This window comes from Caenorhabditis remanei, chromosome I (genome assembly GCF_010183535.1).
Source record: "Caenorhabditis remanei strain PX506 chromosome I, whole genome shotgun sequence".
In the NCBI taxonomy this organism is placed as follows: domain Eukaryota; kingdom Metazoa; phylum Nematoda; class Chromadorea; order Rhabditida; family Rhabditidae; genus Caenorhabditis; species Caenorhabditis remanei.
In genome coordinates this window covers 9,754,678-9,767,325 of record NC_071328.1, presented here as the reverse complement: position 1 = coordinate 9,767,325, position 12,648 = coordinate 9,754,678, and the positions used below count along the sequence as shown (strand labels likewise).

At 37.9% G+C, this 12,648-nt stretch overlaps 5 protein-coding genes across 5 annotated transcripts; 3 read left to right on the top strand and 2 right to left on the bottom strand.

Annotated features, from left to right (window-relative positions):
* Positions 1–1,453: 1,453 nt before the first annotated feature.
* GCK72_002069 (uncharacterized protein) lies at positions 1,454–3,586 on the top strand (the record flags this gene model as incomplete). The annotated part of the gene is made up of 9 exons (XM_053723246.1): positions 1,454–1,474; positions 1,518–1,589; positions 1,640–1,739; positions 1,787–1,929; positions 2,046–2,178; positions 2,222–2,609; positions 2,658–2,857; positions 2,904–3,487; positions 3,536–3,586. The coding sequence occupies 9 exons, from the start codon at positions 1,454–1,456 to the stop codon at positions 3,584–3,586; spliced, it is 1,692 nt and encodes a 563-aa protein (XP_053591891.1).
* Positions 3,587–4,482: 896 nt separating this feature from the next.
* Positions 4,483–5,244, top strand: GCK72_002068 (uncharacterized protein; the record flags this gene model as incomplete). Its single annotated transcript, XM_003115034.2, has 5 exons — positions 4,483–4,533; positions 4,585–4,665; positions 4,709–4,842; positions 4,897–5,010; positions 5,064–5,244. The coding sequence occupies 5 exons, from the start codon at positions 4,483–4,485 to the stop codon at positions 5,242–5,244; spliced, it is 561 nt and encodes a 186-aa protein (XP_003115082.2).
* A 139-nt stretch (positions 5,245–5,383) lies between these two features.
* Positions 5,384–5,809, bottom strand: GCK72_002067 (uncharacterized protein; the record flags this gene model as incomplete). Its single annotated transcript, XM_003114788.2, has 3 exons — positions 5,384–5,515; positions 5,567–5,669; positions 5,715–5,809. The coding sequence occupies 3 exons, from the start codon at positions 5,807–5,809 to the stop codon at positions 5,384–5,386; spliced, it is 330 nt and encodes a 109-aa protein (XP_003114836.2).
* Positions 5,810–8,657: 2,848 nt separating this feature from the next.
* On the top strand, positions 8,658–9,286 carry GCK72_002066 (uncharacterized protein; the record flags this gene model as incomplete). Its single annotated transcript, XM_003115101.1, has 3 exons — positions 8,658–8,705; positions 8,756–9,025; positions 9,071–9,286. 3 exons carry the CDS (start codon positions 8,658–8,660, stop codon positions 9,284–9,286), a joined length of 534 nt encoding a protein of 177 aa, XP_003115149.1.
* A 245-nt stretch (positions 9,287–9,531) lies between these two features.
* Positions 9,532–12,435, bottom strand: GCK72_002065 (uncharacterized protein; the record flags this gene model as incomplete). The annotated part of the gene is made up of 5 exons (XM_003114875.1): positions 9,532–9,628; positions 9,701–10,074; positions 11,768–11,899; positions 11,944–12,097; positions 12,269–12,435. 5 exons carry the CDS (start codon positions 12,433–12,435, stop codon positions 9,532–9,534), a joined length of 924 nt encoding a protein of 307 aa, XP_003114923.1.
* Positions 12,436–12,648: the final 213 nt, after the last annotated feature.

Below are 12,648 nucleotides of genomic sequence, written 5' to 3'. Positions count from 1 at the left end.
AATCTCGAAAGACGTGTCATGATTTGTGTGCATTGAGGTGCCATGTGACAGGTTTGAAACCTTCAAGTGGCCCATTCCAAGTCTTTCTAATGGGTTTCAAGTGCCATCTCACACTGGGAACCTTTTCTTTTCTTTTACTAACATTCCTTTTTTTCATTACAGTCAAAACCAGAAGAGCAATAAAGTCAAAATGTGGAGGAAATGAAGAAACGGAAAAACGAAAATTCAATTTTGAAAATCTCACGGCTTTCTTTCAAAAGGAAAAACGAGATTTTGAAGGTTTGATGTGACAGTTTTATGAGTTCTTCCTACACAAAATATATGAGAGACCTTCTCGTTCGACTCTTTTTTTTGGTGGAATTTTGGTAGGAATCTTTCAAGTTTTTTTCGTTTTTTTTTGCTCCGAGATGAAGAAAGAAAAATAAATGCGAGCAGGGAAATTTACATTTTTAGAGGAGAGAACGGAGAAAAGTAAAAAGGGAAAGGAATTGAATTCATCTTTGATAAAATCAATGAAAACAAAATGAACTGATATAAATCTCATGATTTTATCAGTTTAAAACTGATATCAAATCAGAAAGACTGCTGTTCCCGTTCTTTACTTTTCTTGGCATCATTTCAAGATACCGTTGAGTATTTGTCTCTCTTACTCTCATTATGTTTATTTTGCCTCAAGTGCTTCTCGTATCATTGTATTACTAAGGGAAGAATAGGTAATGTTGTTTAGTGCCTTTGGCGCTGTAACTTGCACTTGAAAATTCTAGAAATAATGGAAGTCTAGGGAGGCGTTTTAATTTTATGAATTTTTTGAAACGAAAACAGTTTGGAGAATCAGAGAAAACGAGTTGAAGCGAATTTTAATAGAGGTGTGGGAGACCGTGAGACATAGATTACACGTCTCTTGAAGTGGAAAACGTCGGACGATGAAACTGTTATCGATCCATTTTTGATGACTAATTAGTACTTGAACTTCCACTATCATTATGATTATATTTTCCTTTTCCCAAAAATTGAAAGTTATTCAAATCTCATTTTCCGGGCTGACTTCGCCTACATCTACTGTACAATATTATTAAAGATGGAATTCAATCTCTTCAATAACTCACTAACATATACAGTACTCATAGAAACGTAAACTATTAAAATTCTCGAAACCATCGTTTGCGTCTCGTAATAAGCTGTACAAAGCAACCTGGAATCGAATTCATCGAGGACATTTGAAACTATCAAACAAGATCACTCTTTAAAATTCACGGAAAGTTTTCAGTACCCCTCAACGTGGCCAAAACGTGGCCGTAGAGCAACGTGATCTAACCTTGAAACTTATTTTTTTCCAGTCTGACCGCATGATAGTTTGTATAAAAGAACCCGGCAAACAATCATTTATCAGTTATTATTCAAAAATCCTTGTTGGACAAAATCGACATTTCTGTCATTCTTATACAAGCGAACTATGGATTTTCTCAAGTCAATGGTCATTCCTCATCAATGTCTATAATTCTTCTGATTAATTTCAGAAACTGAGAAAGAAAAGCAATTCGAAAGATGCAACGAAAAACAAAAAACAACAGGAAAATTCGACAAAAGTGGTACCAGTTTCAGTTTTCTTCGTTAGAATACTTCATGTATCAATTTTAAGAAAAAGAAGGGAACCGCTGATAAAAACAAAAGTATGAGATCAACGAAAAATCGGAAAGGAAGAAATAACAAACCGCAGAAGAGTAAAAGGGAGAGAAGAAGTATGTAAGGAAGAGCTAAGACGTTATATTTATAATTTCATCTGCAGATTCTCCAAATATGGAAAATGCTAATCTTGCAATTAATATTTTTGATCAGGATACATTTTCATTTCGAATCGAAACGTGCATTCATCCGGAACCATCCAATCATACAGTTCTTCAGACTCAGGCATTTGAGAGTTTTGCAGCGGTAAGGAACCAATCAATCAGCTAATTTGATTGACAATTACTCGACTGGAATTTTAAAACTGTGCCTGCCTGACCGGAGCGCCTCCACCTTGAGTTTCATTCATTCCTTCTTTGTAGAGTATTCTGTCATCTGGAGTAGAAGGACTGATCAAAGAGTATACGGAAACACTTCTTCCATTCGTTCCAGTTGGATATTTCGAGAGAAAAATATTCGATCAGAATACAGAATTAAAGAAGAATCGATACAAAGGTAACAATCAACAAACATCAATTCGATCAGTTGATTTTTCTAGATGTGGTTTGCAACGACAAGACACGTGTCATTTTGAATGATGGACGTCCTGGAGACTATATTCATGCAAACTATCTGAAAGGATCAAAACCATTGTATATTCTGACACAAGGACCGCTCAAAGACAGTCAAATGGATATGTGGAGAATGGTTATTCAAGAAGGAGTTGCTGCAATTTGTATGCTTTGTGAACTTGTCGAGCACGGGCGGCCGAAATGTGAACCGTACTTTCCGGATGCTGAAGGACAGTCTATTACTTTCGGAGAGATTACTGTAACATGTACAGAGTATACACTTCCAGATGTACATACACAATTGAAAGCATTGACAGTTGTTGATAAGAAGACTGGAAAGACTCATAAATTGAATCATTACAAGATTGTTACGTGGTAATTGTTAATTCGTGGATAGACAGACACACAGAAAGACATTTTCAGGCCAGATAAAACAATTCCATTATCCAATTTGAGTGTTCTTCGTACCCATCGAATTCTTCGAAAAATGAATGGTCCAGTTGCTGTTCATTGCTCTGCAGGAGTTGGACGAACTGGAACATTTGCAGCAATCGAAGTGGGAGTACAGTGTCTTTTGAATGGGAAAACATTCAGGCCGGTGGACTTGGTGAAGGCAGTGAGACGTTAGTTGCCAAGTTGTCACGAGTATAAACAAATGCACTCGTTCAGATTGTCGTCTTCATAGTGTTCAGATGGATACTCAATATCTGATGCTTGTAGAGGCCATTCTGGATACTGGAGTCGCCTTTAAATACATTGAAGATTCAAAACTGTTGGATGCTATCGAAACTTATAAAAAACAAACAGCTGATTACGTCGAAGCACATCCACCTCCTATTGACATGGTCAAAACACCTGTCAAAAAGGAAAAGGAGACTGAAGAGACTCCAGCACCTCCACAGATTCAACCACAAAGCCCTGCACCAACTAACACCATCTATCCGCTTCTGTCTAATCCAATTGGTCCACCACCAGGCAATCCTCCTTCACCTTCTCCAGCTCCGACTCCGATGTCTCCAATTGTTCCAGTGAAAGTTCAAGCCCCTCCTGCTGCAAGATCTCCCAATCCGGTACTTGTTCAATATCCTGTCCCTGCGGATCCACAGCTCCAACCTCCCGTACAACCACAACCAATGCCACAAAATGTACCAAAAATATACATTGCACCGTCTCCTCTTCCCCAATTGTCTCCGGCTGGACCACAAGGAGCGCAGCAGCCAACAGGTCAATCTGTGCATATGAGTGTTATTGGGGTAGCTTTTAGCTCAAAATGGTTATCTTAAATTTGTTTTCTTTTTCAGCTCCCGCAGCCACCAAGTTCCAACCCCGGAAACAACAGCCAGTACCTTTGAAAAGAAACGAAAAAAAAATAGAACTGAAAGATTAGAGTCAAATGAACATTTTTGTACCGGAACCTGTTTTTTTTCTATTTTCAAATTTATAGCTCAGGTTTCAATGTTGTTCTAAAGTGTTCTGGCACCCGAATATCTGGTTACAATGAAGTTTGCAACTTTAGAAACTTCTCCGAAACCAGGAAAAAACCAGTTTCCTTTATCTCCTCCCCAACTGAAAAACTTCTTAACCTCCCATTCGAAAACCGGTTTTTATTCTCTCTGAACAGGAGAAAACGCAATGAAAAGATAAGGAAAAGCCAAGTCATGGCTATTCGAGAAGGAGAATCGAGGTCAGAGATGACGAGATACCGGTACCGCCCATTTGAGAGACGAAAAAGACTGGATAAGTGTCGGGTGTCCTTTAACGGTTTTCAATTTCATTCGTTTACTCATTTTCTAATTTTCTCTCAAATCACCAATTACGATGATTCGAGGAACACATATTGCTACAGTAATCCTTTTTGTAGCTGGTTTGCAAGCAGAAGAGTTGGGTGAGTTCATGATTTTGGAGAAGTTTGAGAAGCGATTTTCAAAGAAATTGCAATTTTCATTGCATTCTTCTGTAGCGCGAGCTCGCATTGATTGTTTTGAACAGAAGACCTTTTAGGCACCTCGTCGTGGCCACAGTTTCAGATAATTGGAAATCAACTAGAAACGTCTGAAAAGTGGCATAGATTTGGAGTTCTAGGTACCTTTGTGTAACCCAATGTGTGATACTCACTGATCTTACATGCTTATCAATCAGTTTCGCTTCCCGTAGTAGATAATTCTCACTTTAGAAATAATGGTTTTCAGCTGAAACCCGAGAGTATGCCTGTACTCGTCAATCCTCCAGATCTTCAAAATCAGAGTGTATGCTGAGATTTGGAGAATTATCAGCAATAAATGACAATGGATGCTTCATGGTTAGCACTCTTTTCATATAATATTCTGATTCTCTCCAACTGGATTTTCAGCATTTCGACTCGGAGAAGAAAGAATCGGTTGAATTGTGTCCACTTCAATGTCAACGATTTAATGAAGCAACTATTTTGAAGGTAATCTTGGAAAGCTAGAGTCTGCTAATGAACACTTTTTTAGTCTTCTGACTCTCTCATCTGCTCTCCTGGTGTCGCTGTAGGCGTTGAACGACGTCAAAGTGATTGGTTTATGTGGAGAAGTGGAGCATGTAAATCCAGTGACGTCATCTTCCAAATTGAGTGTTCCACAAGCCAGTGAGTTGAAAGAATAAAGTCTCTATAGAAAATAAGAAACCCTTCCGGTTTCAGAATGAAAGAAGAAGAACAATTGGTGGAAGTGGTTGAAGAAGTTCAACAAATGGAGGAGGAACTTCCAACATTAAAGTTAGAAACTGATAACGGAATTGGAGAGGATATGGACAGGTGAGGGAATAGAGAGAAACACTTCAATTTTCTTATTCAAAGTCCGAGTTTAGAATGACTTCTTCCATCGAAGACATCACCTCTGGAACTGAGAAAACCGAAGAATCCACTACTATCCGTGCCGAATCATCCCTACCTGAAACTGGTGAACAGGAAGATGATCTTCCAGAAAAAGTAGATACACTACTAGGATTCCTGTTTCCATCCTACCGTAAGAAGGCTCTCAGTCAATAATATTTTTTAAATAGTAATAATTCTGAATAATTGAATATGTACAAATTGATGTCTGATTAATAAAATATTTATTGTTTCCAAAACGAGTTATCACCGATTTTCATTAGAAAAATACTTGATTTTTATTTATTTCCATCTTTCACTTTCTCCCGGAAAAGAGTAAGTCGTTGTACGGCAGAAGAACACTTCGACGGCTGTTGAATGGGATTGCTCCAATGTCGAAACTACTGTAGAATGTCGGTGGGAACGCAGTGTATTTACGTTTGCGGATCTGAATAAAAGAAGTGAGTCATGGAATTTCAAACACTGGGAGTGAACTAACCTGTCTGAAAGAAGTCGGTTTCTTCCAACCAGCCAACTTCTGACTATACATTCTATTCTTCAGAGAAGAATAACTGTCTTGGAGTAGCAGTTTCACCGGATCACTGAAAATGAAAAAATCAATTTGAATTTTTTCCCTGATAGATTACCTCACAAATCCAACTCGTTCGAATCGTGCTTCTGTTGTGTGGAAAATTAAGAAAATTGCAAAAACTGTCGTTATGATTAGATTAATTCGTCGCATTATTATTGCTGCAAAAAAAGGAATCTCAGAGTGAAAAAGTCAACAACTCAAGATTTTAAATAAAAAGAGGAGATAGATTGAACAATCGTAAAGAAAAGCAACGAAGAAGGAGAAAATCGGAAATGGGATGACAGAAAGAAAATGGGAAAAGGTGACAAATTATAGGGGACAAAAATGGAGAAAAGGCGGGTGGGTCAAGAAGAAACTGATGTATTTTCTAGTGTATATGTAAATTGGGAGAGCCTTGATTGGTTGACGTCATCGGAAAGACTGAAAAGTTAAGAACCAGGGATCTCCACTGGATTGAGGTCATCTATAAGTGAAAGGACGGGAGATCATGAAAGATATCTGAGAAATTTGACTTTGTGGAATCATAATTCCGAAAAGAAAATGCTCCTTTTTCTCCTATTTTACAGAGAGGGTCTAAAGGGGACAAATCAATTGTTTCTGCTTGGTCGCCTCTCTTTTTTTCTATTGTTTTCAGTGTTATTGGATCTGGAAATACGAAGAAATCGTGCATAAATCACGTCATTCTCCTTAGTCAGAGCTTTATTTGAAAATTGACGTTTGACCCGGAAAAGGGCAAAAATAGAATAATTGCTATGAACTTGTTGTGAATTTCATGTGATATGGTCTATAAAAAAAGTATGGATTCAAGTATCTTCAAACATCCAATTTTCAGGCTAAGAAGAAGTACATCTTGCATCGTCAGATGAAATTCAGACTGATTTAGAAAAACCACTAAATTCACGTGGATCCTACCTTGTTCGGAAGCACGCCCACTTTCTTCTCAGTGTGGTCACTGATCCGTTACTACCAATTTGTCTAGAATTGGCGAACAAAAAAAGAAGAAAATAAGACAAACAAAGGAATTTTTATGTCTTCAGGTTGGTTGAAAGGTTTTGAAATATTCTCATGGGACAGATATAACATTTATTTTTTCACCTTCTTTTGTCCTTTTAGAAATTTAGAAAAAAACGTGAGTTGTGTGATGGAGACTTACTGAAAAGGTTACCGAGCAAATCGGATAAAAACTTTAACATCGTAGAAAAATAGATTTCCAGAAATACTCATTTTTCTCTGGACAGAATCCACTAGACTCCTCAAAAGACGTCAGTTCGAGAACAAACTAATCTAACCTAATAAAAGCGATATAGTGATGTGGGACCACCTCCTCAACAACAAACTTATTTAGTGTTGTTGTTGAAAAAAATAGTAGTGACTCGAGTGGTCAAATTAATTCAGTCCCAACCCTCCCAACTTTTGTTTTGATCACTAGTTTAGTGGGTTTTCACCAGGAGAGCTGGACAACATGAATACAGAAATGAAACCGAATAGAACTTTCTGTATCATTAGATCTTTTCATGATATCAGTTTCAAGACTAGATTATTTTACGTTTCTCGGAGACGGATTTGGACTACTTGGGGTATGCTTGTCGTGAAAACATTAATCAATCAAAACGAGGGATTAGTAAGGTTTTAATGAAAAAGAAACCAGGTGATCTTGATTAATTTGTATATAGAAGTATTGGAAATTGATGTTTTTGCGAGCTCTTGATATTCATAAAATAAACTTGATCAAACGGGAGTCACTCGAAGTTTTTTTTAAACAGGATATTTTATTTGAATTTCATAGATCAGTTGATCTCAAAAACCGAATGTTATAGTATTTTATCAAATGGAACACCTGGTTCGGAGAGGAAAAACAATAATGATGCTCCGTGAATCTCCAAAAATATGATGGAGAATAAATGAAATCTATCTTTTCTCTCGAGGGACATCTGCATCCGTCGTGTCCATGTCTGGCCGTGCCTACTATTTTCAGAACCACCAGGCAAAAGTTTGACGTAGTTTTTTTTTGAGAAGGGTGGAATACTTGATAAGGTTCTTTGAGATGAAAACGACATTCACGAATGGGATACGTTTTTGGAAGTTTCTGGAAGTTTCTTTGCGAAGTGAATGCTTTTTTTAAGGGCAGCTGAAAATGTGAGAAATGGAGCTAAAACGAAGTTTCATGAATTTTCGATTTGTTGTTAGAGAAAAACGAGGAAATGAGGAAATCTGGAGAAGGGACAAAAAAAATCGCTAAATAAGAAAAATAAATATTTTCTAGAACCTTATTTAAAGATTTGAAGTCTGTAGTCGATCACGGAATGCCTGTATTTCCTCGTATAACGTTACAGGTGTTTTGAAAATACTTTCACAGAAATAAATTTTTAAATCTAGAATATGTTGCGTTCATCTAGAATTAAATTCATTTCAGATGTTCGAAAAACTTAGAAATCTAGGATGTGCCGGTGAACGGAAATCCAAGAACAAATCTCGAGAAACCTGAAATTAATGAAAAATGAGAAACAAATTGTGGAAAACGAAGCGGCTCAGTTTCCGGAAATCTGCAGAACGATACAGTCCATCTGTGCACAGAACTCTCCGAGCGGAGATGCTCAAAAGCTCAAAAGCCGCGGAGCTTTTGAGCTCCACTTGAGGTTTTCCGCGTGCTTTCCGACCGTATCCGATTTCTTTTTTCACCTTGTTTTCTTCTTTCTCTTTTTGATACACATATCCACTTGAAAAGTTGATTTTTCTGATAAGCTGTTTTACACTCGTATTCAAGAAATCCAAGAAAGTTTGAGTCAAGTTACCGTATTTATGTTTTAAACAGAATGTCTGCGTCTCTATTCCTTCAGTGCTCTCTAGTCGAAAAGTCGGAGAGTGTGTCAACATCGTAACTGACGAAGTTTTCGATATCTCGGAACGCGCCAACCCGAATTTTCTAGATCTAAACTTTTTCTGCTTTTTATTCTTCTTCTTTTTATTCGTTTTTCAATAAGCGTCGAGTAAAATAATTATGTCAGATGCTCTATCTGCTCGTGGAATTCCAAAAAGTGATCTGATTGTAAGTGAAATTCTTGGGAGATGAAAATGAAGATGTGATTATTTTTCCAGGAGGACGTCGAATCATGGCTTACAAAAGAGAAGTTGTCCATTGAAGAAGCAGAAGTGGTTCTTCGTGAAAAATACGGAAAATACAAGTACGTCGAATCGAGTATGACTGCACAAAAACAACGAATGTCGGAAAAGATTCCGGAATTTGAGAACAGTTTGAGCATCATTGACACTTTGATAGCAAAAAGAGCTGCCAATGAATCATTTGAGACGACTTTCTTACTTTCCGATGATGTCTACACCAAAGCAACCGTTCAAAAACCAGAAACTGTAAGAAATTTTTTGGAATAATTCTTCCAAACTCAGTTTTCCCAGGTTTCTATATGGCTCGGTGCAAATGTAATGGTTGAGTACGATTTGGAATCTGCCAAAAAGCTGTTGGACAAGAATCGTGGATCTGTCCAGAAAGTAGTGGATGAGTTGACCAGCGAGTTGGCATACATTAAAGACCAAATCACAACAACGGAAGTGAACATGTCTCATATCGTCAACTATGGTGTCAATAAGCGTCGTCTGGCTTCTGCTAAATAATTTCAGTATTTATGTGAATTTCACTAAAATGCCTAAATCCTCAAGATATACGAAAGAAGTTTTTCATATTTTTTCAAGAACATCAATTTTCACCTTCCCTGCTTCCCATATTTTTGTTGACCGCTCTCCATTTAAAATCTCGATCTTCCAATGTTTCTACTTTTTCAAGAATTAAAATATTCATAAAAATCCGAGTACTCGAAAGAAATATAACAAAAAATCAACAAAGTGAGAAATAACAATTATTATTCCAGAACAGGTAGAAGTGTAGCGTGAGTCAGGTATCCAGTGTGAGTTGGCTGGGAATATGGATATACGATGGCAGTGGATACACGTTCAGTGCTGAAAATAAGAAGTATAGAATTTCCTCCAGGAAATCCATATTTCGGTTAAAATGAATAAAATAGAACGTACTTCTCCACCAGTTCTCCGTCTGCGTTCCTTTTTCTTTCTTTCGGATACGCATCTCCGATCTCTTCGAATTCTTCTAAACTCTGACGATGTTGAGTCACAATCTTTTTCTGTTCCGGTACCAATTCAATCGTTTCGATTGAAACAAAACCGGCAGATGCCATTGCCAAGCAAGCTCGTTGTACTTGTTCGAGACATGGACTGAACGAGACAAGACGACCACCGCGAACACGGGAAATAGATTTAGCAGCGAATGGAATAGCTTCCCATGGAGCTGGAACATCCAAGAAGACACCGTCAGCTGAATTCTCAACATGAAATCCAGAAGTGCACACGTTACGGACGACGGCAGTAGTGACAGAGGACAGACCGTGGGTCTGAAAGAACGAGGTTTGCAATTTACTGATATACTTTTTGTATAGGTGATTTTTAGTCTGAAACTTTTAGCTTGAAATTTTATTTTGAAAAATTATATTATAGGTCAACTTTTTTCCCGAGAGGTGCCCTATTCTCGAAAATTTTTCTAAACGAACGTCCAGACTTTTGAATCATGTGTGGAAAGTTGGAGTTTGAGAAAACCTAAATGAAGATCTCGAGAAGACCCCTATTTCGAAACTGGGGACATTTAAAAACCAGACGTCCCGAAACCTTGACATGGCGACACTTAACGTGAGGGTGAATTCCTGGTTCTGAAACGTCCCAGTTTCGAAATGTCTCGGATTTCCAAACTTAAGATTTCGAAATATCCCGGAGCCTTGAGGATCCATGTAAAATTGAATATGCCTCATTTTTCAGTAATTTTTAAATGTCTAGTTTCGAAACGTCTGGTTTCTCATTGTCAACTTTGCCAAATGTTTCGGTTTTGAAATGTCTGGTTTTGATTTGAAACGCTTGGTTTCGAAACGTCCCGCAGCCGAAAATTCTCACCGTCAAATCAAAATTCTACAAATTCTCACGTGCCTTCATTCTTTCCAATTTTATCATATTTCCAACACAAACGTAACATGTTTCACGTTATAAACTAAACCGGAACAATCATGAGAAAGGGGAAATTTCGATGAATAGAGTCAGTTCTCGATTCAATGAATTTTCAAAATGGAGGTTCAACTTCCCGCAGAAATGATGAGTTCCAGCAGAAGTAATCAAGAGAGTCCACGGACTTTCGAAGATCTGCCGTCTATATAAAGACTTCCGATTCCAAAATGAGGGAACTAGATTGAGCCCGATCCAGCTGCCTGTACGGCAAAACCCATGTCGGAGTACAAAGTGGCGACCGAGAGTATGAGAGAACAATTCAGAAGAAAGGGTAAGTTTCACGCACGTCACGGTCCGTTAGAACTTTTCCTCTTTATCCTGGGCAAACTCATAGCTTGAACCATGGTACGTGGTACATAGGTCACGCCTATGACGTGTTTTCCAATCAGAACTTTTCCGAACTACAGTACTCATGCGCTGCTCTCTTTTCGATTGAATGACTAATTCATAGCTTGAACCATGGTGCTTATGCACGTAGGTCAAGCCTATGACGTGTCCTTCAATCGAATTTTTTCTGAAATACAGTACGACGCTTTCCCATCTGATTGGGGGACTAACTCATAGCTTGAACCATAGTATGTGGTACGCAGGTCATGCCTATGACGTGTCCTATAAGATTCTGATCTGAAAGAAACCCCTAGCTCCCTTCGTATTGTAAGAAGCGTCAAGAAGACAACGTCAGAAGTGAATGAGACCGATACCATTCTTCTTATTGTTCAAATTTTCAAACAAGCGCACAAAGTAGACTTGCTCGAAAAAGGAATCCACGTTCAACAAGATTCTGTAAACTGCTTTGAAACGTGAAAACCGTGACGTTCTCTTCAGATTACAAGCTCTGATGAGTTCCCCGATACATAGGTGATTTTTAGTCTGGAAATTCAGAAATTTTTAGCTCGAAAATTTTTTTGAGAAATTCTAGCTCGAAACTTGTTTTCTCAGAGGTACCCTGGCTCGAAATTTTTTTTAACGAATTTCGAGACATGTGACTTTTTGTTTGGGCACTGCTTCAACAAAATATTTATGTTTCGTTCTTACCTGGAATTCCTCCTGAACTTTACTTGTTCTTGTCTCATCAATATCATGCGTGTATAGATGCCCACTCGGAGCAACTGTTAAAGCAATGGCATGAGAGAGTGATCCACTTCCAGTACCTGATTCGCAAATCACCTAGAAATAAAATAATATGAATTAAGTTAGCTATGAGTCCTAACCGATCCAGGTTTCGCATCCAACAACGACAAAATCTGTGCGCAGTCAGCTGTGTACAAAATTTGTGTTCTACGTGGCAGTGATCGTGTCCATAGATCCGATGTCGGGCGGAGAATATAGACGTATCCAGCAGTGGCCGATAGACGTTGACCCCACCTAGAAATTAGAATTGAGATAGATGCCGATTTCTAGCAGTATCTTCAGAGAACTAAAATCACATATCGGATAGTTTCGACATGAACTCTAATTTTTGATTCGAAACCGCAGATCCGTATATTTAAAAGGTTTTGTCGGTCATGAGATGAAGATATTTTCCCAATTCCTCACTTTTTTCCGATAATGAATTCATGTCTCAGAGCTCCATATTTCATCATGAGTGTCTGTCCTCTTTTAACGACAGTAGGTACCATTTGTCCATATGTGACATACACGATGACGGTGTCCCCTTCACGAATTCGTTCTTCATACAACATGAATGATGGTTCCACTGTCATTCTAACCACTGAAAAATTTGAAGAGGCACGGTGGAAGAAAGTAAAAATGGTGCAATGAACAAAAAAGAGAAAGATAAAAACTCTGAAGGTTACACAATTAGGGAAAAATTATAAGAATTGCAGTAGTAGTAATTCTGAAAATGGCAAGCTTTATATACTGAAAAAAAACTCGGTAATACTAAATGAAAATAAATAAATCTACTAAAGAATGTA